Here is a 27,994-nt window from a genome sequence, read left to right on the forward strand (position 1 = left end):
ATAAAAGTTGCGATACAATGATTTTGGTGTGATTCGAAGTCATCCGGTGCCTTATACACTTGGCCGTTCTTTATTCCCCAGACCTTGAGTGACCTTTGTCATCTAAGGCTGGTAATTTCTTCCACCTGGAACATCCATGAACCAGTCTCCCACCACCGCGTTGATATCAAAACATAAATTAAACCATTTGGCGACCAAAGGCACCTGTAAAATAAGGCGGACTATGAAAGTCTCTACATTCCCCAGGGAACCACTCAAGTTTCATAGTGTACACATGTGTGACCAGAGATTTTAAAAACATACCCTAAACAGGATTTGCCCTTTTTGAGCAAAATAAACCCTAAACAGGAATTAAGCATGGTTTTGCAACACATTTTACATGGTTGTAGCTGAACGATACTCAAGTGCAAAATTTTATCTGACAGGTATCACCCTTACAGGTGTTTGATAAAAATAACCATTGTACATGGTTTTGTTTATAACTTTCTAATATTTATGTTTGGGTGATATTTCTGATACAAAACATGCCAGGGAAACACGCTTTCTTGAAAACAGCCGTTTTGACCCCTATAAACGGATTAGCGCGATTCACGTTCATTCTCTGAAAAGGACCATTAATTCACGGCTTCACTTTGAAGCTTGAGTGCACCCTGGCTATATATTTAAACATATTTCAGTCTTTCTGTCATTGTAATACGCGCACGTCATAAATACGCGCACGATGTCAGTCAACACAAAACAGTGACAACTTCCATCTTCCATTTCATTGATATAGCGAAATCTTTTGGCAAGTATGCTTTGCATGAACAAAAACATAAGATGTACCTCTGTCCAGTACAGAACTGAAGTCAACTTTGTTTAATCCTAACAATAGGATAAATTGTCATGTCAGAGTATTATTGTTTTTCTAGGGCCCACTCAATTTCGACTTGTCGGCGGCGCAAACACTACTGAAGGCCGAGTTGAGCTATTTCTGGGTAACAGATGGGGGACCGTTTGCCATGATTTATGGGGTGCAAACGATGCAAAGGTAATTTGTCGCCATCTTGGACTTCCACACATGTCTCCGGTAGCTCTTCAGGGAGCTTTCTTTGGACAAGGATCTGGATTTATTTGGATGGATAATGTGGGATGTTCTGGATCTGAAGACAGTTTAGACAAATGCAGCAACAATGGGTGGGGAATTCATGATTGTGAACACTATAAAGATGCGAGTGTCATTTGCACTGATGGTATGTATCACTCCATTTTCAAATTTGTCAAACATTATGCTTAATTAATTCATGAGATAATACAATAGAATAATTATTGACGGTCTGATGCAACAAGATTGTATACGAGACAAATGTGAATAACATAATTATTATGTAGTTGTTGTTACTGTTACTGTTGTTGATGTTTTTATTGTGCTTAATATTTTTCTTGATGCTATATTTATTGTTGTTCTTTACATAGACTTGTTCGACCTTTAATGGAACTTTCATAATGCAAAAATAAATTGAAAGATATACAATCATTTCAAAACACATCGCTCAGATTGTAATGTTGTACACTCATGGATCTCCAGATTTGTTTCCCAGTGCACTTAAGGGGTGTTTAAAGGGCGTTAATTAGAGGTCAATGACTGCGCATCAGTTGTTTTGAGGGTATTGTGAAATATCTAAACATTGTGCTTTGGAACCGAGGAATATCCCGATAAAATAACTGATGCAAAGTCATTAACCTCATTCATAACCGTCACTTTTTACTTTTTTTAAATTCGATTTACGTCACATTTTCTTCTTTTAAATTTGAAAACAGAACACAGTTTTAACTTTATCTGTCGTTTTCCCTGTAAAAAATCGATAGCGCATTAAGGAAATACCGCTAGCGACCAATCACACTAGCACGCAATCATGGGGTGTCCAAATACGGAGGCCAGCGTCCGCGTAAATTGTTCGAACGCGTAACACGTCACGTAACGCGGTCATTGTAGAGCGTACTTTTAGCTACGTCACGAGACGCGGTCATTATACTGTTTCAATGACCTGCATTTGCGTCCGCGTATTTAAAAGTTATTATCTGTGATTGGATCGCACTTGGTGTGTGTATTAATGAGGTTATGAATGTGGTATGGATTTCAGAGGGAGAGTTAAAAATTAGGCAGAGCTGTAAATCCTGGTTGGTAATACACTAAACAAACTAACTATTAGCTGTGAGAAGTGCGATAGTAATCCTTGATATTGCTTAATAGAATAAAATTAATACTGTCGATGTATCTAATGTACGATGCCACTCCTCTTTTCGCCAAACGCCAAGAATTTCTAGAATGCTGTTAAAATAAAAAACATTTTAATGCTAATTTAGTGCACATTCTAGGGAAGCGTGGTTACCTGTTTGAAATAGCCGAATGAGAGTGTGTTCAATGAAATGGGTTTTTTTTGTGTGTGTCAAAACTGAATAATCCTCTGTATAAAAGAAAATATGAATACTAACTGCACATCATTTATAACGATTCGGGATACCCAATTGTGGCACATCTGATGCCGTTTAAGAGGCAGAGAATTTTATTTCAATTTTATATACGCCATTTTTTTTTATTTACTGAGAATGACGATAGAAAAAACTTTGAAAATTGTATGTAAAAATTACATTAGACCCCACCAAAGATTACTGTTTCGTTTGTATGGTAATCTAATCTTTTATTTCCTGAAATAAAATTTGGGGTCTAATGTGGATTTTTTTGTATAAATGATAAAAACATCGACTTGTATACAAGAAAAATGGTAGGCTCCATATTATACTCACCCACATGTATTATACGAGTACAGCGCACGTGCAGCCCGGCGAGTCAAAATCGATATATTGTATTATGCATGTATAGAGGCTCATTTATTATCGGATTTATGTAGAACACGCAGTTATCAACAATTGAGCACTATTAATACACATTAATGTTTTTAAGCAAAAAAATCCTAAATATGGCACGTTTTCTGTCTTTGCTGAGTCGATCAAGCCATCACTCAAGTGTTCAAACAATCAACAATTAATAATAAGCCGGTGAATATTACTAACTGCTTATTAATCTACCGTATAAGTAATATAATTAATTAACTAAACAATTAAATAATTAAATAAAACATAATTTAATAAATTTAATAATTTAATAATTTAATAATTTAATAATTTAATAATTTAATAATTTAATAATTTAATAATGAACAAATAAATATTGCAAACACATTTTGCAGAATGTATTTAATATTTTAATTACAAAATTCCAAACATTCTATTATAATATTATGCTATACACGCAAATGAACTATGCTTTTATCAGCGCCTAATCAATAATGGGTCTTTCACTCCATTGTCAAACTACTTAGTTCTCTGTAAGATTATGTAGGATTATTTGCGTGATTCGCGTTCATTCTCTGAAAACGACCATTTATTCGCGTTTTTTTGTTGTTGTTTTTTTTCCTCACGTATGTGTACATTTTGAAGCTTTCAAACAAATTTCAGTCTTTCCGCCATTGTAAGCATTGAAATGCGCGCACGATGTCAACACAACGCAGTGACAACTTCCATTCCATTGATTAGCATAATCTTTTGGCAAGTGTGTGAAGTAGCGTTGCATGAACGAAAATACACTATTGTATTATTGTTTTTCTAGGGCCCACTCAATTTCGACTTGTCGGCGGCGCAAACACTACTGAAGGCCGAGTTGAGCTATTTCTGGGTAACAGATGGGGACCGTTTGCCATGATTTATGGGTGCAAACGATGCAAAGGTAATTTGTCGCCATCTTGGACTTCCACATGTCTCCGGTAGCTCTTCAGGGAGCTTTCTTTGGCCAAGGATCTGGATTTATTTGGATGGATAATGTGGGATGTTCTGGATCTGAAGCCAGTTTAGACAAATGCAGCAACAATGGGTGGGGAATTCATGATTGTGAACACTATAAAGACGCAAGTGTCATTTGCACTGATGGTATGTATCACTCCATTATTTAATGTCTCAAACATTATGCTTAAAAGGCAGGTCTTTTGCAAAAACAAGTTTATCTCTATTCGAAGAGAATAATTATTACATTACAAGTAGACACTTGTTGCAATTTTTCTGCCTCCGCAGGAGGTAGTTTGCTTTGAAATTGACACCTAAAATGCCGCACATTGCGCGGCATGTAGGCCGATTGTACAAATTTGTATCCTGACAAGTACTCTAATTTCCGCCCAATATTGATAGCCCAATATATATCCCCCACCTCTCTGCGCCATACATAAATTCGCCTATCGCCATTTTCGAATGTTCAAAAAGGTAATCACGCTTCCTCAGCATGTGCAATAAATTAGCATTAAAATTAATCTTATTCTATAGGATTCTAGAAACACCTAGCACGTGGCGCCAATGGCGTGGGTCTATCAAGTTAATGAATTATGCATTAGAATATTTTCAAACTCATATGTTGTATAATTGAAGACCGATTTAAAAAAGACTAGCTTGCGTATGCCGTCCTGTAAACCAGACCAAAGATGCCATACTGCGCAGGTCAGCAACCAATCACGGCGCGCCTTTGTCATGACGTCAGACGCAAATTAGTCTTTTTTTTAATTCGGTCTTTAATTATAGGTTTTAGCCTCAGCGCTCATCAGCAGCTTTATCGTAGTTGGAAAACCGTTATGCTGTGGCAATGGGAATACACATCAAACAAGGTTTAATTTCATGATTACATGAAACCTGATTATCAATGCAAAAACTTTGGCTGGAGAAGTTGAAGCTGACGTTCACGGCGACACTTTGGATGTGATAATTTGACATCATGGATTGTTTTGTGCAAATTGGGGGGTATTTTTGTGCCGCGGCGAGTCAGCAGACCGACTGGTATGCATGCTAGGCTCGACTAGGCCACAATCATGATCATGATGCATTTGAACTGCAATGTATGGTATGATACGCCTAGCCGCGCCTATGGCCGGCTTCATTGCTATTCAAATACATGTACTAAAGTATTGCAATTTTATTGCGTTGATATAATTCGGAATAATTAGTTTTAAAGTATTTGCTTCCCCAATTCCCATGCGTGGTTGGTCATGTATCAGTATGTTCTACTGAGTACTGTTGCAATATTTTGCATGCATACCCATGACCGTTTCAAGACTTTGACTGAGAAGTTTGCTTTTTGTTTGTTAAGATAAAAATAAAATAAAATGCAAGAATCATCTTTCCCCACCAATACTTCTTACAAACAAGGTGTTGATATTGGCCCTTTCGATGCAAGACAAAGCACAAATGAAGGAAACAAAACAAAACAATAATGTTTTTGATTTTTTATTCAATTACACATACAAAAGAGTAATGGCCTATAAAAGACCCCCCTAAATATAATAATATTAATATTATTTTAGTCCTGAATACAAAATATAATAAACAAGCATAAAAAAATTTGTTACTCTGAAACGTTACAATCGTAATTTTCAGTCAAAAAATCCACGAGAAATGACTCTTGATACAACTTAGCCTATATTTAAAAAACAGAAACGGCTGCCTGCATCTGGAACTCTTCATATCTGAAAGTTTGAAGGTCTTATTTCATACATCAGAATTATCTGCAAGATTGCAAGATGTCTTTAGGTGACCGTGGCCCTATTGGCCAATGCACAAATTTAGATTTTCTTTCTATTTAAATAATATGTTAAAGCTTTATGCCCTGTAGATTACATTCGGTTCTTGAGATATGGCCTGTCAAAATGGCGCGAAAGTAAAGATTTCAGATACAATTAAAAGAGCTATAGTACTGAGGCATGGTACATGAGTAGAACACACACTGTACTACAAAATTACGGTTGCGTTTTGGCAAATTTCAATTTAATAATTAATTAGGGCCACTTATTAGAAAAGTTGATTAGGGCACTAATTAATTATGCAAATGGAAATTTGCATGGAAAAAGGCATCCATGGGTTTTATATCTTATTTTGTAGCCGATCTGAACATTTTACTTTGTACAATTCTTGCATATATAATTAGAAAATAAGGCCTACCTGACAACATTGCATAACAAAAATTAAAGAAATTTGTTGCCAACTTCTTGGTTTCGCGCCATTTTGACAGGCCATATATTTTGGTAACCGAATATCCGATTAAAATAAATTTTTCAGTCTTGTAATCAGGAGAGAATGGACTCACATATTTCAAACAGAAAAAAATCTATATCCAATAGCGTTACCTTAAAGCTAGCATTAAAAGTGTCTCCTAATAACAAAAGGTGCCCACTGGTATCTTGGAGGCATTGTCTTTTTTAAAGACATTTCTTGTTTATGCGTATTTCCCGTTTGAAGCGTACGTGTTCTCCTCCCGTTTGGCTGATGACGTCAACAATAACACAGCATGTACAAAAGATTTGTCTTTTTGTCGCTCTTGAAATATCACCAAAAATATCAAATTTAGGAAAAACGGCCAAAATTTTTAACAAACATGAACCTTCCAAACTAAATATACTTTCGCACACATTACATGGCGCTTTGATTTAGATATTTTCAAAAATGTTGGCAGACTTCAAAAATGATTTTCTTAATACTTTGTGTGTGGATGCACCTTGGGTCAGAGTCTACAGGAGTAACAGCCATATCGCCTCTAAACCCTTGGTTGCCATGGCAACAGCGAAAATGTCACTTTGCCCAATTTTCAGCATTTTCCCATGTAGCAAAATGTAGAAATATCAGGTCCGATTTCAGGATGAAGGAAATAATGTTCAGTATCCTTCTTTTATACAGTGAATAAGACATCCTTCCTTTCTATAAAAATCATGTAAACACAAACAAATCATTTTCAGAAATGGGTGAAACTATTATGTAAAATAAGGGTGTTTTTCATTATTTTCGGCAATGCCAAAACTTGTGTTGAGAAAATGGATGTAACCCCCAAAGTAATACATTTCTCACAATTATCTGTTCAGGGTAGGTAGATAAGATGTTGGTCTAGTAATATCATGAAAAAATGTTTTGGTAAATTTCATACGTGGGAGCAGTGTTGCCAGGAAAATTGCACAATTTTCAGTTCTTTAAATTAATATATTATGAAAAATAAGGACTTTTATCCACATAGGGGATGATGATGCATTTTTATGACATTAGTATGAAGACATTACCAACTGTAGTGCATGAGTATCAAGTATTTCTGCCTAAGTGTTGCCAGAAACCTCATTTTTTTATGTTTGAGATTTTATTTACAATGGAAAATGCTGATTTTAACAGACAACTCTTTGTTAATTCTATGCAACACTCCAGTATTGATATTTGGATTAAGTGCATGGTGTGACATGATTTACATTGGTTTCAACACCAGTGTTGCCAGTAGTGTTGCCTTTTCAGGTGCTGTTATAAAGTAATTTTCATACGTGGGAGCAGTGTTGCCAGGAAAAATTGCACAATTTTCAGGTTTTTAAATTAATATATTAGGCTTTTATCCACCTAGGGGATGATGATGCATTTTTATGATATTAGTATAAAGACATTACCAACTGTAGTGCCTGAGTATCAAGTATTTCTGCCTAAGTGTTGCCAGAAACCTCACTTTTTTGACGTTTGAGATTTTATTGAAGATGGAAAATACTGATTTTAACAGACAACTCTCTTGTTAATTTTATGCAACACTCCAGTACAAAGTTGTGATTTGGATAAGTGCATGGTGTGACATGATTTGCATTGCTTTCAACACCAGTGTTGCCAGTAGCATTGCCTTTTCAGGTGCTGTTATAAAGATACAGCGAAACCAGTGTTGCTAGTAACATTGTCTATTCAAGTCATTTTACAGGATAATGACACTCTTACTGACAAACTTACAGAAAAGGAGGTTAACAGCACTGGTATACATAACTCAATTTTTTCAAATTGTGAAGTATAGCGGGTCCTGGTCTGCTATTATTAACATATCAACAACAGTATTGCCAGAAAACTCACTTTTGTATTATTGAGGTTAAAGTTACTGTTTAAATTAAGTGTAGTATACCTTACTTTGCTCACTGTGATTTCAACACCTGTGTTGCTAGTAACATTTTCAGTTATTTTGAAACAATTGAGAAAGCTACAGAAGAATCTAAAGAGGTGACATGGTTAGCTATGTCTGTTGCAGTTCATACACTAGATATGATGCAGCAGAGTACCTTTTTCATCTCATTTGATGACTCACATTACGGAAGATACAAGATTGCCAACCGACATTTATAGATATAGTGCTTAAAAACATTACATGTTTTGAAATTGCTCAAAACATTGTAACTAAACAGGAACAACCTTACACAAAGCTTTCAATTTTCTTGACATACGGACGTTTAGGTGTCGATGTTGAGGTATATGCATATGTCCTTAGGTTTTGAAACAGTTTGCTTGATCAGACTCTTTGTTTTTACAAGTTCACAAATATTACACGGAAAAACAGTGGCAGGATCAACGGGAATTATATAAATAAACATTGTTATTCATCAGGTTCGCCTTCGCAAATAATAAAGGAGACAAGCAGAAAAAATGATCCCGCCTGGGAATTGAACCCAGGACCTCAGGGTTACGAGACCTACGCCTTAACCGCTTGGGCACGGCAGCTTCATGATTAGGCTGGTTGAAATTCGAACTCATCAGGTTCGCCGTCGCAAATAAACTGAAAAGGTTACTAGCAACCATACTGCAGTTACTGTCCGTTTTCCTATACACAATACAGAGTGCTCTTTCCCATTGACGCGTGACCTCTACAAATAGCCCTACGTTAAAAGTATGGGGATATGACTAGTTAACGTCGCTGTTTGAAAAATAACCGGCCAATATTAAAAGTACTCTTCTAAAGTTCTAAAAAATATAGTTTTTTAACATGTCCTAAATTTTTAGCTACTTTAGATGTTTGGAAATATTCGTACTTTGGTGTTTTAGTTAATGTTATAGGTAATATAGTTCATTGCCTAGTTAACGTCGCTGTGTGAAAAATAACCGGCCAATATTAAAAGTACTCTTCTAAAATTCTAGACAATATAGTTTTGTAACATGTCCTAAATTTTTAGCTAATTTAGGTGTTTGGAGAGGGTCGCACTTTTGTGTTTTAGGAAGGATATGTAAACGACAGATAACACCAAAAATACGAAGAAATTATTTCCAAACCGTGTTAAGTCAACAATCATTATGTTGCTTATTTTCAAGAATGCGGTTTACAAAAAGCAGGCCATTGTCTCATTTCGTGAACAAAGGTACACATACCATTGTTTCCTTTGGTTTCCTTTATAATCGGTTACCCAACTGAAGCTATAATACCAGCTTTATTGCGATATCGCACATGAAAACAGACACATGTGCACAACTAGAGACGATCCGATTTAATCAGTTGAGCTGTTTCAATGAGTGTTATCTTGGTTTAATAGCTTTTAATGGGGTTTAAGTCCTGCAAAGGTCGAGATGAATTCTACTGTAGACATGACTGCATCATTCACTGGTGTTGAAATCACAGCGAGCAAAGTAAAGTATACTACACTTAATTTAAACAGTAAATTTAACCTCAATAATACAAAAGTGAGTTTTCTAGCAATACTGTTGTTGACATGTGAATAATAGCAGTCCAGGACCCGCTATACTTCAGGCTATACTTCAGTGAATAGACAATGTTACTAGCAAAACTGGTTTCGCTGTTTCTTTATAACAGCACCTGAAAAGGCAAAGATACTGGCAACACTGGTGTTGAAACCAATGCAAATCATGTCACACCATGCACTTAATCCAAATACTAGAGTGCTGCAAGAAATTAACAAGAGAGTTAGTTGTCTGTTAAAATCAGAATTTTTCCATTGTAAATAAAATCTCAAACATCAAAAAAGCGAGGTTTCTGGCAACATTTAGGCAGAAATACTTGATACTCATGCACTACAGTTGATAATGTCTTCATACCAATATCATACAAATGCATCATCATCTCTAGGTGGATAAAAGCCCTTTTTCATAATATTTTAAATTAAAAACTGAAAATTATGCAATTTTCCTAGCAACACTGCTCCCACGTATGCAAATTACTTTATAACAGCACCTGAAAAGGCAACGCTACTGGCAACACTGGTGTTGAAACCAATGCAAATCATGTCACACCATGCACTTAATCCAAATATCAATACTGGAGTGTTGCATAGAATTAACAAGAGAGTTGTTTGTTAAAATCAGCATTTTCCATTGTAAATAAAATCTCAAACATCAAAAAAGTGAGGTTTCTGGCAACACTTAGGCAGAAATACTTGATACTCATGCACTACAGTTGGTAATGTCTTCATACTAATATCATAAAATGCATCATCATCCCCTATGTGGATAAAAGCCCTTATTTTTCATAATATATTAAATTAAACAAACTGAAAATTGTGCAATTTTCCTGGCAACACTGCTCCCACATATGAAAATTACCAAAACTTTTTTTTTCATGATATTACTAGACCAACATCTTATCTACCCACCCTGAGCAGATAATTGTGAGGAAAGTGTTACTTTGGGGGTTACATCAATTTTCCCAACACAAGTTTTGGCATGGTCGAAAATAATGAAAAACACCCCTATTTTACATAATGGTTTCACCCACTTTTGAAAGTGATTTGTTTGTGTTTACATGATTTTAATAGAGATGTCTTATTCACTGTACAAAAGAAGGGTACTGAACATGATTTCCTTCATCCTGAAATCTGACCTGATATTTCTACATTTTGTTACGTGTGAAAATCCTGAAAATTGGGCAAATGTACATTTTGGAGGTAGCCATGGCAACCAAAGGTGCAGAGGCGACATGAATGTCATTCCTGTTGACTTTGACCCAAGGTGCATCCATGCACACAGTTTGAAGAAAAATCATTTGTGAAGTCTGCCAACACTTATTTGATTTATACAGCAGACCAGTCTTAACACGTTCAAAATAGTACTCAAATGACTTGGGCTACCCTGTCTTCCCGACAAGACGAGCTCTCTCTTTCTGTAATCGGCGCGCGTGCCTTGTTAATAAGCGACATAGGCGGGTCTTTTGTATGCCCTTTGCGACTCTTATTGTACACCGAACAAAGTTTTGATTGAAGATACCGGTCTCTTGTTATGATTGTGGTAAGATAGGGATCCCACATGCATGTTAACACTAAAAAGGTAAACAGAGGCTGTACGGTTCTTCTCTGAAAGCAATTGTAATCATCAGTCATCCCTTTCGCTCGTTTTAGCGAAACAATTTTGCTCTATCTTTAACGTTCAGTTAGGGGTTGGTTCATTTATTTTTGCTCTTACAAAACCATGAAGCGATGAAACTTGATATTGAAATTGGAAAAATTTCTTTTCATATTAAGCCAAACAATCTAAAAAAATCGAATGTCTGTACAATATCTTAGCCAATTGTTGGTATGTAAAGAAGACCCACAGCTACCAATTAGTACTATATAGGGAATCATATGATGTCGGTATAGAATGCCACAGTGGCGTTGTATATATAATACTAATCATTCCATCAGTAAAACAAAGGTTGGAAGAACGTAGACGAAACTTCAATGGTAATAGTTTCTAAAAACGACACCAAAGAATGACGAAGAGTGGGCCAATTCCACTGATACTGTGAACTCAGCAGCAAGAGAACATCTCGGATTTCCTCTGAATCTAGGGATTTGATATCAAGGAGAAAGAGAGCCAAACCATCACTTGGCAGTGACTATCGGGAGCTCAATAGGCAGACAAGAGCAAGCCTAAGGAATGATAAGAAGTTATTGTACAGTAAGATTACTGATGATCTTGAGTCTGCTGCCAGAAGTAACAACATGAGGGAAGTATACCAAATGAAGAACATCTTAATTAGAAAAAACCTTCAGGAGAGCATCTCAGATAAGAGATGTCAATGCAACATCATCAAGGATGAAGAGATGGTCTGAGTACTTCAAAGGTCTTCTCCATGCTGATGAACCTGAGGAAACCATAGATTTCTCCGTCTTCACCCAAGCAGAAGAACTAAACATCAATATGGATCCACCAGTTAGGGAGGAGGTTGATAAAGCCCTTGGTCTTTTAAAACGAAGCAAATCTCCAGGAGTAGATAATATCACTCCAGAAATCCTTAAGGATGGCGGAGATGTCATCAGAGAATGGTTGTTCCGTATTTGCCAGCATGTATGGAAGAACGAGGTTACACCAGCAGAGTGGGGAAATGCATAATACTACCCTTGCCAAAGCAGGGAGACCTCTCCTACTGTAGTAACAACCGAGGTATTACTCTCATTGACATCGCCGGAAAAGAGTTTTCAACCATTCTACTCCATACAGAGAGTAAAAGATGAAGTGGACCTGAAAATGAGAGACAACCAAGCAGGCTTCAGAAAGGGTCGTTCTTGTCAAGACCAAATTTTCAGCCTAAACCAGATCATTAAGAAGACAGTGTTTGGACCAACAGCTACCCTGCCTCATTAATTTCATGGACTTCAAGGCTGATTTTGACTCAGTGCACAGGCCCTCCCTGTGGGAAATTCTCCGCATCTATGGAATACCTCCCAAGATAATTAACATCATAAGGAGTTCATATCGAGACACAAGCTATACAGTGAAAGTAGATGGGACCCTGGGTGACATCTGGTCTCCATTACTCTTTGGCTTAACCATCGACTTCATGAAGAGGGCTGTTAATGAAAACAACAGAGGATTAATCCTATTAACAAGGAGGAGTTCAAGATACCCAGAAGAAAAGTTAGCTGATCTGGATTATGCTAATGATATAGCTCTCCTTGAAGAGACTGATGTCAAGATGGCAGAGACAACCGAAGCCATCCGTGTTACTGCCGGTAAACTAGGACTCCAGGACTCAGTTATCAGAAAGCGCCGCCTACAGTGGTTTGGCCATCTACAACGTATGGATGAAGACCGCACCCAAGAAGCTTTATTATTGGAAGCCAACCCATGGGAAACGCAAACCTGGTCGTCCAAAGACATCATGGAGAAACGTCATCCACAGAGACATCTCAAGGCTGGACCTAGGGTGGACTGTAAAGGAGGCTGAGGTTGCAGCTTTGGACCGTAGGACTTGGAAGCATCTCTTGAGCCAGGCAGCATGTGCAGAAATGCATGAAGCTGATTGGTAGGTAGGTAGGTAAAGAATGACTTTCACTATTTTGTTTAACGGCATACAATTATGTTGATTCCAGGTCCTACTCAATATCGCCTTGTCGACGGCGCGAATTTTACAGAGGGACGTGTTGAGCTACTTCTTGGTAACAGGTGGGGGACAGTGTGTGATTATAAGTGGGATGTAAATGATGCAAAAGTAATATGTCGCCAGCTTGGGCTTCCACACGGTTCTCCCGTAGCTCTCGGGGGTGCTTTTTTCGGTGAGGGTTCCGAATTTGTATGGATGTATAACGTAGAATGCTACGGATCTGAAGCAAGTTTGGAGCGATGCAGTCAGAATGAATGGGGAGTCAATACTTGTGGGCATAATAAGGATGCAGGTGTCATTTGCACTGACGGTAAGCAATATGAAATTATGTTAGATAATAAATACATATATATATCGAGGATTTAGTGCAACAAAGTGCTATCTACAATTTGGGCAATTTCCGTCTGCAGATAGCCCAGATGCAGATAGCTCTTTGTTGCTCTAAACACCAGAGACCCCCTGCGTTGCACTAAACAACATGTTACTTTTGCTTATTTTGTTACAGGAATCCTGATCTTGAAATCCATAATTTAAATAAAAATTTCAATGCAGATAGCCCTTTGTGTCCAAAACATTCCCAGTGTGCGCAGGATTATTTTGGTAAGGGCATATTGTCTTGTTTGAGGTGCTTATAACATTTAGACAACCCGATCATTTTGATTTGGTTTACATAAAATTGCGATGTCATACCACATCACAGCCAACAAATTTCTCAGCACATACATATTAATGGATTTTAATTCATTTTGCTTAAAGTTCACTCAAACAATATATAAGGTCATTGCAAGCCTGAGAGCATGATTTTTGGCATTCTGTGAGAGCAAAATTTGTGTACAAAATATGGGGTCATTGGGTGAGAGAGGGACCGTTTGGATCTAAATTGGGGGGGAATTGGTTGAGAATATTTTAATGGGGTCTTTGGGTGAGAGCCAAAAGAAGCCTCGAAAGTCAGTGATAGACGACTCGTTGCTATTCAGATGGAAATATTAGGGTCTAGGTAGGTCTTTGGGTGACAGATCTAAAGGAAAAATATGGGGTGTTTGGGTGACAGAGCATGTGCTGGTAATGAGGTCTTTTGGTGACAGCAATGGTGAAAAAGGGGGTCTTAATAGCCTGGTCTTTGGGCGACATAGCACTGGTAATGGGGTCTTTGGTTGTCAGCGATGGTGAAAAGGGGTCTCCCTACATACGCTTCACCTCTAAAGTGGAAGTCCCCCCGAATTTCAGCACATCCCACGTCAAAGCTCCCATTGGGCGCCCTATTCCTTTTTTAAAGGATTTTTTTATTTCTTTCAGGGCCAACTCAATATCGCCTAGTCGGTGGCAAAAATCCTAGTGAAGGTCGTGTTGAACTATATCTTGGTAACAGATGGGGCACTGTGTGCGATTACGCGTGGGGTGTGAATGATGCAAAAGTGATATGTCGCCAGCTGGGGTTTGCACACGATTCTCCAGCAATTCTTAAGGGTGCGTTTTTCGGAGACGGGTCTGGATTTATATGGATGAATGATGTAAGATGTCATGGAACTGAAAGCAGTTTGGATCAATGTAGTCAGAGTGAATGGGGAGTCAATACCTGTGGGCATAACAGTGATGCGGGTGTCATCTGCACCGACGGTATGTGTCATGTATAAAAAAGTATACATATTATTTATAATTTATATCGTTATGAACACGGCAGAGTGCCGAACACGCACAATTGCTGTTCTGAGTAAACGGCGTTTGAAAACATTGGTACCATTTCATTGGTCCTTCTAAAGATTTAGAACATTCGTGAGCACTCATTCGAAATGTACATTATAGAAGTGAATGTACACGATTTATTTGCAATACTGGCATGTTTTGAAACAATCGATATATCCCTTCAAGACGCGTTTTAACAGCTATTCGGCTTTATGCTGTATCCAAAATGTCTCTACCACCGAGAGTCGTATTCTGGGTTGAATACGCATTCAGCTACGTGTAAACCATAGCATGCATCATTGATTTGGTGATTGCTGGTTGTCCTAAGGCTATGCAGACTTAACTTGGTATATAAGTTATATTAGTCATCCCTGTAATATTTAGCAAAACATCGAGGATTTTACCGTTTTTGAATGAGCGTTTTGAGCGTTTCGACAGTATATTTGTGGGACATGAAAGAACATCAGACATATCGAATTGCATTCTAAATACGGAGAATGTCTTTCTGATATCAAATAATTTTAATTTTTTGAAATTTACGGTATAATACAGATTTTATGACAAATTATTAATTGATATTTTTTTTATAAATAACAGTCCTCGAAGTAAATTTTATAAATCCAATGATATTTTCTTAATGTGTATGTAGCTGCGAGGAAAAGTCGACGTTCAATTGAAAATTTAGACCTTTCATATTGAAGATATGGATTTTTTCCCCAAAAGACCTAATTTTTTTGGGTGTTTTGGGGAAAAATCCACTGATGTCTTCCATACGAAAGGTCAAAATTTTCAATTGATCGTCGGCTTTTCATCCCACCTACATACACTTTAAGTACATATCATCAGATTTATAAAGTTTACTTCGAGTACTGTTAAATATCAAAAATATCATTTTTTAATCATTTGCCATCAAATGTAGATTACATTGCGAATTTCAAAAAAATCAAAATTATTTGATATCAGAAGGATATTCAGAATGCAATTCGATATGTCTGATGTGCTCTAATATCCCACAATAAATACTGTCCAAACGTTCATACTCCATCCCTTAAAGGAGAAATAACAATATTAGCCTATATTTTGTATATGATTTTCTGGGATTTTCCAATTTTACGGGGGCGCACTCACATTATTAAGCCATAGTGCTATCATGTGGGGAATGTTTGTACTTATTTTGGTATCACTGGATAGAGGATACCTATAGCTATACGTTGGTATCAAATATGTCAGTATAGGACATTCAATATAGAAAATTCGGGGTTTCCAGCTATACAATACTATTATAGATCCACCTGATTTGTCTCTTTGCCGAATTCATTAGTCGCACTTAGGCGCGATTCGTCCAAATCAAGATTTCAATATCTACGTCGGGGAGTAAGATTTATCATTAATTTTTGGTGGAAATAAAATATAGCCTAAAACATAATCATAAGCATACAAAAACTTAATTTGCACAAATTTCTCGATTCGTCACTCCTAGGTCAACATCTAACTTCATTGTCTTCCCAGTCAGGCCCATTATTCTAAGCCGCTCGTTTGTCTTTTCACATCCTGACAGAGTGGAAGACCATCGTAAAACTACGAAACAGAAAACCCTTGTTTTATGGGCCTGTTCGTCCTAGAATGTATTCGGACCACAATATGTTTGCAAACATTGATTCGATTTTCTTTTCAGATTGTATAAGCTTGCTGTGATTTTGTTGGTCATTATAATGTCCGACCGTATAACAGGTTTTAGTAAATTCTTTGCATTGGTGACATTTTTGCCGAAGTTTGAAACCTCACAACTGAAAGATTATTAAAATTTAATAATCATAATTATTCACAGTAAATATATGTACGTGTATGTACGTACGTACGCACGATATCTAAACTTACGGTATACGTTGGTTTCAGGGCCAACTCAATATCGCCTTATCGGTGGCACAAATGCTACTGAGGGTCGGGTTGAGTTACTTCTCGGTGACAGGTGGGGGACTGTGTGTCATGACTCGTGGGATGCAAATGATGCCAGAGTTATATGTCGCCATCTTGGTCTTCCACATGCTTCCCCGGTTGCTCTTGGCACTGCGTATTTTGGACAAGGATCAGGACTTATATGGATGGATGATGTGGGATGTTATGGGACTGAAAACAGTTTGGATAAATGCAACCACGGAGGAATGGGTGTTCATAATTGTGGGCACAGTAAAGATGCAGGTGTCATCTGCACGGATGGTATGTATCTAAAATAAATTAACGTGTGCATTATCAACTGCACTATCAAGGTGCAACAGTTTGGTCTAGATTGGTCGATTAAAAGAACATAATTAGAGGTCAATAACTTTGCATCGGTTATATGTCGTTCATTGTGAAATATCTAAACATTTTGCCTTTGGAACCGAGGAATATTCCAGGGATATTCCGAGGTCCAAAGCAAAATGTTTAGATTTTTCACAGTGCCCGACATAACCGATGCAAAGTTATTAACCTCATTCATAACCGTCACTTTCATCTCCTCACTTTACAAAATAACACACAATTTTCCTCAAAAATAAACCATGTTTACGTTTTGCCTTTCCAAAAATCGATCAGACTAAAACAGGACGACCAATAACAGAAGTGCGAATCACATTCTTTGCAAATATCGTAGCGCGCAATTCAAATACGGCGGCCAGGGCTATCGCAATTTGCTCGACGCACAACACGGCGCGCGCGGAGGTTACTAATATTTACGCTGGTGGCGCGGATGTCCTTTGTTTAGAGGTTAATGACTGCGCATCATTTGTTTTGAGGGTATTGTGAAATATCTAAAATATCCCAAGGGGCGCAGCCCCAAGGGATATTCCGAAGTCCAAAGCACAATGTTTAGATATTTCACAATACCCGAAAAATAACTGATGCAAAGTCATTAACCTTATTCACAACCGTCACTTTTCACTTTTGCGTTTTGGAAAATAATTAGATTATTACGATAAAACGCGCATTGGCACATTCACATGCACTTACAATATCTACCACAACAACATCATGTTTAAGTGTCTGTGATTTTCAGGGCCAACCCAATATCGTCTTGCTGGAGGCAACAATCCTAGCGAAGGTCGAGTTGAGATATATCTCGGTGAGAGGTGGGGGACAGTGTGCAGCGACCAGTGGGAGACAAATGATGCAAAGGTAATCTGCCGCCAGCTGGGGCTTCCATACGGAGCAGCAACAGCTATTAGTAACGCTTTTTTTGGAAGAGGATCTGGATTTATTTGGATGGATGAAGTAGCTTGTCACGGAACTGAAACTAGTTTGGACCAATGCACCCATAATGGATGGGGAGTTCATAATTGTGGACACCACCAATATGCTGGTGCCATTTGTGGTGATGGTATGTGTTTTATAGAATTATAAATAGTATTAACCATGCGAGAATGGTGTCAAAAAATCCCCATTATGGTCATCTTTGATGGTCGGTCCTACCCCCGGGTAAGGTGCTGGGATAAGCATTTTTATCAATAAAATGAACGCAAAGAATAGATCTACGATTAGCTAAAGTCGTTTGGGCGTAAAGGTTTTTTTTTTTTATGACGGATAAAAAACGTTAGTGGTTTGGTTCCAATCAATTACCATCTATCCTTAAGAGTGTTAACTGAAAAAAAAAAAAACATTAAAAGCACATTTATCCTTGTTATATGGTAATATTATAACACATTACGTTCCAAGTTTGAAGAATGTAAAAATCAAACATTATACAATAATCAATATAATTATATATTCATTATAGCCAGAGAAAAACTCCTGACATACATGTTTTTGTTGGATTTGAACCCCAGATTTTTAGATAGCAAGTACACTGCTACATAGAATATACCTAAAAATGAGTACATGTTTGTAAACCAGATATATTAGCCTGTTGAGTACGCATCATTACAATTGATCTCGTACTCGCCATTCAAATGTCTGGGGTTTAAGTCCCTGCCCCGGGACGTATGTCCGGAATGTTTCTCTAGGTTACCTGCCTATGCATGTTATGTTTCCATGTGATAGTGTGTGATGCGGGGTTCCCCTGAAAGAACTGTATCGTCGGAATTTTAATGTTAGGGTATATTAATGCCAGAACCAAACAGAACTAAATAGTTGATATGGTTGAAGAATAGATCAGCTATCTCATACTTTGTGAATTTTCTCATTTTAATCCGTTGCACGGAGTCAAATATGAATCAATGATAATAGAGGCCTCATGCCCCGGGCCTCATGCGCAGTATTGGCCTTCCTAATAAAAATAATTTAATGATATTTGAATCAATGGAAAGGTTTGACAATGAGGACTTTTGTAACATTCTTATATTTCAAGAAAAAATTGGTCAATTACCAAAATTCAAAAAGTATGTGATAGCTGGTGTAATCCATATCCATATTAGTAGTTTAGTTATTTCGGATATGGGCATTCTAAAAACTAATCACATTTTTTTTTTCATTTAGGGTGTTTAAAGTGTTTTACTGAGTGTGTTTTCCCCCAAAAAACTTCCAGCTTCCTCCTTGATATCTATCCATTATGTGTCACTGGATCAATTTTGTATCAATAATGTTTAATTTTGGTTACTGTGCATGTTTTAATAACATTGAAATGCTTCTTTGTAACTTGCTTTAGCCCCAACACAATATCGCCTTGTAGGTGGTACTAATTCAAACGAAGGTCGTGTTGAGGTACGCCTTGGCAGCATCTGTGGTACAATATGTGGTTATGCTTATCGTAGTACGACCTGGGGTGTAAATGATGCGAAGGTAATATGTCGCCAACTTGGACTTCCCCATGGTTCTCCAGAAGCACTTAGCAATGCTTACTTTGGTCAAGGATCTGGACCAATATGGATGGATAATGTAGGATGTATAGGAAAGGAAATGAGTTTGGACACATGCTCCCATCGAGAATGGGGAATTTTGACTATAGATGTTCACATAGCTATGATGTAGGTGTCATTTGCACTGATGGTAAGTAAAAATAATAAATAATAATAACTAATACAATGATAACTAGACTTAGCTGTGGTCTAAGACCACGAACACAGCCGTGTTTTGACCCCTTATTGACCTTTGACCCCAAAATATATGAAAGTCCCATGGACATTGGCTAGTGTCAATGTACATTTGCATGTGGCATCACTATGCCATGTTACTTGTGGCAGAAGGGGCATTTTGAAGGTTTTTCCTCTCAGACCGGAAGTGACCCCTTGATGACCTTTGACCCAAAAAAAAAATACCACATATACACTGGGTAACCACAATTCATATATGAACATACCGTTACTGTCCTTTGTTTTTCTTAGCTAATAAAAAAATTTTGAAGGTATTTCGTTTTATACGGGAAGTGACCCCTTAATGACCTTTGACCCCAAATCTGTGTACACCCCATATACACTGGGTAACACCAATGCATGTGTGCAAGTGGTATCACTGTCCTACGTAATTTGTGGAAGAAGATGCATTTATAAGTATTTCGTTTTATACCGGAAGTGACCCCTTAATGACCTTTGACCCCAAATTAAAAAATACCACATATACACTGGGCAACCACAATTTATGTGTGCATATACCGTTACTATCCTACGTTTTTCTTAGCTAATAAAATTTTTTGAAGATATTTCGTTTTATACCGGAAGTGACCCCTTAATGACCTTTGACCCCAAATCTGTGTACACCCTATAGACACTAGGTAATTACAATATATGTGTGCAAGTGGCGTCACTGTCCTACGTAATTTGTGGGAGAAGATGCATTTTAAATGTTATTTCGTTTTATACCGGAAGTGACCCCTTAATGACCTTTGACCCCAAATATGTGTACACCATATAGACACTGGATGATAACAATGCATGTGTGCTAGTGGCGTCACTGTCCTACGTAAGTTGTGGGAGAAGAAGCATTTTGAGTTGAAATCACGTTTTTGACCCCTATGACCCCTGCGTGACATTTGACCCCACAAGTTTCATGTGACATGTAGGGGCATGGTCAATGATCATTGTGACCAAGTTAGGTCAAAATAGATGTAAGTGTGTGAGTGCTAGAGCAAATGTAATGGTTGACAGAAGAAAGAAAGAAGAAAGAAAGAAAGAAAATGAAAAAAAAAAGACACAGCCGTAACTAACGTAACGGCTGTGTAAAGAAAGAAAGAACCTGTAAGAAAAAAGACACAGCCGTGACTAACGTCACGGCTGTGTAATAATAATAATAATAATAATAATAGTAATAATAATAATAACTAGACTTAGCTGTGGTCTAAGACCACGAACACAGCCGTGTTGTGGCCCCTTAAATGACCTTTGACCCCAAAATATATGAAAACGCCAATAGACATTGGCTAATGTCAATGCATGGGTGCACGTGGCACCACTTTGCTATGTTACTTGTGGCAGAAGGGCATTTTGAAGGTTTTTCGTCTCAGACCGGAAGTGACCCTTAATGACATTTGACCCCAAACAAAAAAATACCACATATGAATTGGGTAACAACAATTCATGTGTGAACATAACGTCACTGTCCTATGTTTTTCTTAGCAAATAAAAAATTTTGAAGGTTTTTCGTTTTATACCGGAAGTGACCCCTTAATGACCTTTGACCCCAAATCTGTGTACACCCCATAGACACTGGGTAATAATAATGCATGTGTGCAAGTGGCGTCACTGTCCTACATAATCTGTGGAAGAAGATGCATTTTAAAGGTATTTCGTTTTATACCGGAAGTGACCCCTTAATGAGATTTGACCCCAAATAAAAAAATACCACATATACATTGAGTGACTGTAGATCATGTGTGAACATACCGTTACTGTCTCATGTTTTACTTAGCTAATAAAAATTTTTGAAGGTTTTGCGTTTTATACCGGAAGTGACCCCTTAATAACCTTTGACCCCAAATCTGTGTTCACCCCATATACACTGGGTAATAACAATGCATGTGTGCAAGAGGCGTCACTGTCATACATAATCTGTGGAAGAAGATGCATTTTAAAGGTATTTCTTTTTATACCGGAAGTGACCCCTTAATCAGCTTTGACCCCAAATAAAAAAAATACCACATATACATTGGGTGACTGCAGATCATATGTGAACATACCGTTACTGTGCTATGTTTTACTTAGCTAATAAAAAAATTTGAAGGTTTTTCGTTTTATACCGGAAATGACCCCGTAATGACCTTTGACCCCAAATCTGTGTACACCACATAGACACTGGGTAATAACAACGCATGTGTGCAAGCGGGGTCACTGTCCAACGTAAGTTGTGGGAGAAGATGCATTTTTAGTTGAAATCACGTTTTTGACCCCTGTGACCCCTGCATGACCTTTGACCCCACAAGTTTCATGTGACATGTAAGGGCACGGTCAATGATCATTGTGACCAAGTTAGGTCAAAATCGATGTAAGCATGTGAGTGCTAGAGCAAATGTAATGGTTGACAGAAGAAAGAAGAAGAAGAAGAAGAAGAAAGAAAGAAAGAAAGAAAGAACCTGTAAGAAAAAAGACACAGCCGTGACTAACGTCACGGCTGTGTAATAATAATAATAAATGTACTAATACTACTACTACTATTACTACTAGTACTACTACTACTACTAGTAGTAGTAGTAGTAGCGTTGTTTTATTATCATTATTATTATTATTATTATTATTATTATTATTATTATTATTATTATTATTATTATTATTATTATCAGCTTATTCTTAAACTACTTACGTGTGTCTACGTGTTTAGGCAAGAAAAATAATTTACCTTTCTTCTATGTGCACTTCACAGGTCCAACAACTACACCTGAAATATATACGGGTACGTACAGATGATATTATCAAATCAATCATTGTTTTCTCTTCACAGTATTCACAAACAAGACAAAACAGAAATGGTATTGCAAACTCTTTGCTGCACTACATGACATAAACTGGAAGTGGATTCTCTCAATTCGTATTTAAAAATTATATTTGTCAGGAAATCCGGAAAAAATGTTAACAAAAACAACTTTAGGTTATTCCGTATGTTGGAATGCCTTTTTCAACGTAACTTCTTGAAAATTAATGTTTTTATAAAATATAAACGCTCCTTCAGACCGTCATATCCCTCAATACTTAATGAGTCTAAGTATTTAGAACGGACAATTATATACTTTTCACTACTTTCATTTTCCAGATACAACCACTGTAACTGAACCATATCAACCAAAAAGTAAGTAACGAATAACCCAGTCACATATTACACCGTTTAAATCGTATAAGGTTGAAGAACTAACCAAAGTTGTCAAAATATGAATTACAAATTAAGCATTTTTCAGATATTATTCCGTCCATCTTATACGTAAAATACCTAATGAATCTAATCTATGTCTTTAGAACGGACTATTATTATTTTCACTGCGGTCATTTTCTAGGTACAACTACTGTAACTGAACCGCATGAACCAGAGAGTAAGTCAGTCACGAATAACTCAGTCACATCTTACATAGGTTAAATCGTATAAGGTTGAAGAACCAACAAAGGTTATCAAAATATGAATTACGAAGAAGGAACTTTTCAGAAATTCTTCCGTCCATATTATACCTAAAATACCTAATGAATCTAATCTAAGTCTTTAGAACGGACTATTATTATTTTTCACTACTGTCATTTTCTAGGTACAACCACTGTAACTGAACCACATCAACCAATGAGTAAGTTAACATATAATACAGTCACATCTTACACAGGTTAAATTGTATAAGGTTGAAGAACCAACAAAGGAGTTCTTCCGTCCATCTTATCCCTAAAATACTTAATGAAGTTTTTTGAACGGACAATTATTTTTTACTACTGTCATTTTTCTAGGTACAGCCACTGTAACTGAACCACATCAACCAAAGAGTAAGTTAACAGATAATACAGTCACATCTTACATAGGTTAGATCGTGTAAAGTTGCAAAACAAACAAAACAATCGAAATATAACATTACATTACAAAATAAGATTATTTTCAGATCTTCTTTAGGCCATCTTATCCCTAAAATACTTAATGAATCAAAGTCTTTTGAACGGACAGTTACTTTTCACTAGTGTCATTTTCCAGGTACAGCTACTTTAACTGAACCGTATCAACCAAAGGGTAAGTAGCAATCGTCGGCCGTATCACATACTAATGTATTTGCAAAAGACGCATTTCTAGAAAATCGAATTTGAAAATTTAACGATTTTCATTTGTTGTATAATCTTCATACACTCTTAGATAGCGAGAACCAATCAGAGCAAGCGTTAGAAAAATCCAAACCATGCATTGATTGTGTCTAATTGCACTCCGCGTACTACGCGCAGTGTTTTCGCGCGCGTTCGCGTCTCGTAGGCTTGATTCATTTTTCGGGCGGGTTGATTAATTTATATATGGTTCTATTTTCCAATATTTTTAGTGATAATTATGGTTATAAAAACAGCAAATATCACGTGTTTATTTTCTTCTCGTGTATGAAATAGTTTAATGAACTTGTATTACTTGTTGCTCGAGAAATTAGACAAAATAATGCACTTGCGCTGATGTTGATGCGTCTAATGCACTCCCCCCTTCCGTGCTCGTGCATTAGACGCATCAACATCAGCGCAAGTGCATTATTTTGTCTAATAATTTCTCTTCCAACAAGTAATACGCGTTTATTAACCTATAATTAAAACATGTTTTGTCCATTAAACCCTGGTTAGAAGTAACGCAAACATATCATATTTTCAATGTAATTGACTTATCACTATCTGAGCATTACCTACGCTACAAAATATCTATATTTAATTTTACAAAAAAACGTCGTGCAAATACGTCACTATTTGAACGCGGATACGTCATTATGTGAAAAGCAAAAAACAGCAAGTTTACCATGCATTGATAATATCGCGCAAATACATAGCGCTAATACGTCACTATGTGAAGCGGCAAATTATTCAAATTGCAGATAAGACATACTAGGCTTGTGCAGTATAGGTGATCGGCAAATACGTCATTATGTAATACATTACAATACATTTCAAGGTTTTGCAAATACGACATAATTAAAATTAATTAATATCTTACTAATTAAGCCACTTTGAGGCATGGCTTTGGGTGAATACATGGCGTAGAACATAACAAACAAATATACCAATTTTCTCAAAAAACGTTATAAAAGTCGAATACGTCAATATGTGATACGTCCGAAGAAATAACCCAGTCACGTCTTATTTAGGTTAAAGCGTGTAAAGTTGAAAAGCGAATCAAAGTTATCGAAATAAGATTTACATTACAAAATTACATTTGCAAAACTTGCAAAAACAAAAACTTTTCCTTCACAAAAAGTGGCAATTTTCAACATGAAAATTACTTTAAAAAAAAGGCGAAGATAAGGACGTTTTAATTGTAAGCTGTTACTATGGAAACAGGCAACAATATAATTTTTTCATTGTCACTCTGAATGATATTGCTCAAGTACCTTTCATCAGAAAATGTTAGAGCAAAATCCATTTTGGAACTATCACGGCGAGGGTAAATATTTAGATTTAATAGCATAATGAGTCTAAGTCTTTAGAACGGTTGTTACTTTTCATTGCACTCATTTTCCAGGTACAATAACTGTAACTGAACCGTATCAACCAAAAGGTAAGTAACGAATAATACATAGGTTGAAATAGTGCAATGTTGAAGAACAAACAAACGATGCACATCGCCAACGCCAGGTCAATAATTAGATTTGTACAAACGGAAACGAACCAATAGAAATACGTGCTGTGGAAATGTAAACGCACCATCAAGCGCTAGTTTGAGAGCCAGATTACAAATAAACTGAACTAACAAAATAAAATTCACCTGTCTTTCCCATTCCATTTAACAAAGTCATCATCCTATTGATTACGAGGACAATTGAAGCTTGCACTCTCTCAATGTGTCTATAGAAATGACAGCCACAGACCACACATAGTTATATTCATATAATACATACAAGAGCTTGTGATTTGAAAATACCGCCACTTAAAACATTTTTGGTATTTATTCCTAGCTATAGGCCTAATGGAAAATGTTCCTTTGATATGTCAATGTGTGATTATAATCTCAAATCATAGAATATATTCGTAGATTTTTGGTATGTAATAAAACCTATAGATGAGTTGACCTATGATGTCACATATTTACATTCAGACCGCCCTCTGTTGTCTCATGCCAGGCAAAATAACACAGGAGTGTCTATGCCAGAAAACACAAATCTCTTCAAAATCCACATTTTAAAAACCTTTGAAGTTTTGTGTGATACTATGTATATAGCTTGATACATTTGAAAAAAGTTTGATAACATTTTTAGTAGTATTTGCTTTGAAACCAAAGTTAATGAAGAAAAATCAACTTCTTGCATGTAAACTATAGTGTTTTTTTGCCTGGCAGTTTTGATCTCATACCAGCAGAGCGCGTATCAAATGTAAACAAATGTCAACCTATCTATTGCCTGACTTGCAATGTTGAAAGAATAATTATTGTAATGTCATGTTGACGCTTAGAAATTCCAATCGGCCCTTTGAAAACAAAAGCTGAGAAAGTATCGAATTTTCTTGAGTTACAAACGAGGATAATGAGCATGACCAGATCGTACAAAAATGAGTTATATCAAATCATGAATGGCAACACTGCATTCATAATGATGAAGCGTAGCGTTTTATCGAGCATGGAGCTAGCCTGAGTCCCTCGACATATCTCAAACAAAATCGCCATGCGTGGCTGTCAAAAAACCTGCGGATTCGCCCTACTATTACGGCAATTTTTTGACACGAAAATATAGGGAAGATGACGCTGTGCGATGGTCTTCAGGCCATCTTATACCTAAAATACTTAACAAGTAAGTCTAAGTCTTTAGAATGGACAACTGCTTTTCACTAATGTCTCTTTCCAGGTACAACCACTGTAGCTGAAACGCACCAACCAAAGGGTAAGTAGCGACTATATCAGTCTCATCTTATATAGGTTAAAATCGTGTAAGGTTGAAGAACAAACAAAAGTAATATCAAAATATTTCCACGTGCATATTAAATGGAACATTCTTGGACTCGATATTACTATAGATGTAGGTCAGCAAGTTTTAAACATTTCACGTTTATGTACAATCATTTTTTTCCGACGGGGTTGTCGACTGTAGCTCAATCTGTCGAACACTTACTCATTTCTAAGCATATTTTGACCTATTTTGACCCATATATTCAAGTTTGGTTAGTAGAGATATATTGCAGTTTACTTATCCCTAAAATTGTGTATATGCCTACGATAGAACAGACGATCAATTTTCTTTTTTTCTACTGCTTGCATTTTGCAGATACAACAACTAGAACTACCCCGTATCACACAAAGAGTACGTTACAGATTACAGTACACATTATTCAAATTTAATAATAAAAAAAAGTAAAGTTGAAGAACAAGAAATGGGAACAAATGTCACAGACATTGCCAGACTTCAACGCCTTCAGAATTGGTCAGCTAAGTTGATATTCTGTGCTAACAAGTATGATCACGCAACTCCTTTCCTGAACGAACTTCACTGGTTGCCGGTTAAGGAACGTATCACATTTAAGATCCTCCTTTACGTGTTCAAATGCATCAATGGAATTGCACCGGCATATCTTTCATCTTGCCTAGCCTTATACTGCCCAGTCCGGAGAGGGTTACGCTCATCTTCTGATATAACTCGCTTGGTTGAACATAGAATCCAGAATAGGACACTGAAATCTGCCGCTAGCAAGTCATTCTTTTACACAGCTCCGTCATTGTGGAATAAGTTACCCATTGCCATTCGCACTGCCAACTCACTTCCATCATTCAAGAAGGCTTTAAAATCACATTTGTATCATTAATCATGTTATTATGATCTCATGCATTTTGCTATCTTTATTGTATATATTTTGTTTCACATTTGCATTATTGTATTTTTTCATTGTTGCTTGTTGCGCCGTGGTCTATATGAAATGGCGCATTATAAATGCCTAATGTATGTATGTATGTATGTATGTAAGAAATTATAGAACGATATAATGTCCATGTGGAACATATCGCAAAAGTACATTAACATTTTTATAAGTATAAATATTCCAGATGAACAATACAGCATTCTAATTTGTTAGACCGGATTAGTTTATTGCTTTTCAAACACAACACTATTTCATAATTAAATTAAAA

The 27,994-nt window shown here is 36.7% G+C and overlaps 1 protein-coding gene across 1 annotated transcript in view; it reads left to right on the forward strand.

Annotated features, from left to right (window-relative positions):
- The window catches only part of LOC140140618 (scavenger receptor cysteine-rich domain-containing protein DMBT1-like), a 29,509-nt gene extending 14,719 nt beyond the window's left edge, over positions 1 to 14,790 (forward strand). The window contains exons 6-9 of the mRNA XM_072162376.1: positions 11,813 to 12,106; positions 12,450 to 12,986; positions 13,146 to 13,466; positions 14,453 to 14,790. Coding sequence (XP_072018477.1) covers positions 11,813 to 12,106; positions 12,450 to 12,986; positions 13,146 to 13,466; positions 14,453 to 14,790 — 1,490 coding nt within the window. The remainder of the gene's footprint in view (positions 1 to 11,812; positions 12,107 to 12,449; positions 12,987 to 13,145; positions 13,467 to 14,452) is intronic.
- Positions 14,791 to 27,994: the final 13,204 nt, after the last annotated feature.

This window comes from Amphiura filiformis, chromosome 19 (assembly GCF_039555335.1).
Source record: "Amphiura filiformis chromosome 19, Afil_fr2py, whole genome shotgun sequence".
Lineage (NCBI taxonomy): Eukaryota > Metazoa > Echinodermata > Ophiuroidea > Amphilepidida > Amphiuridae > Amphiura > Amphiura filiformis.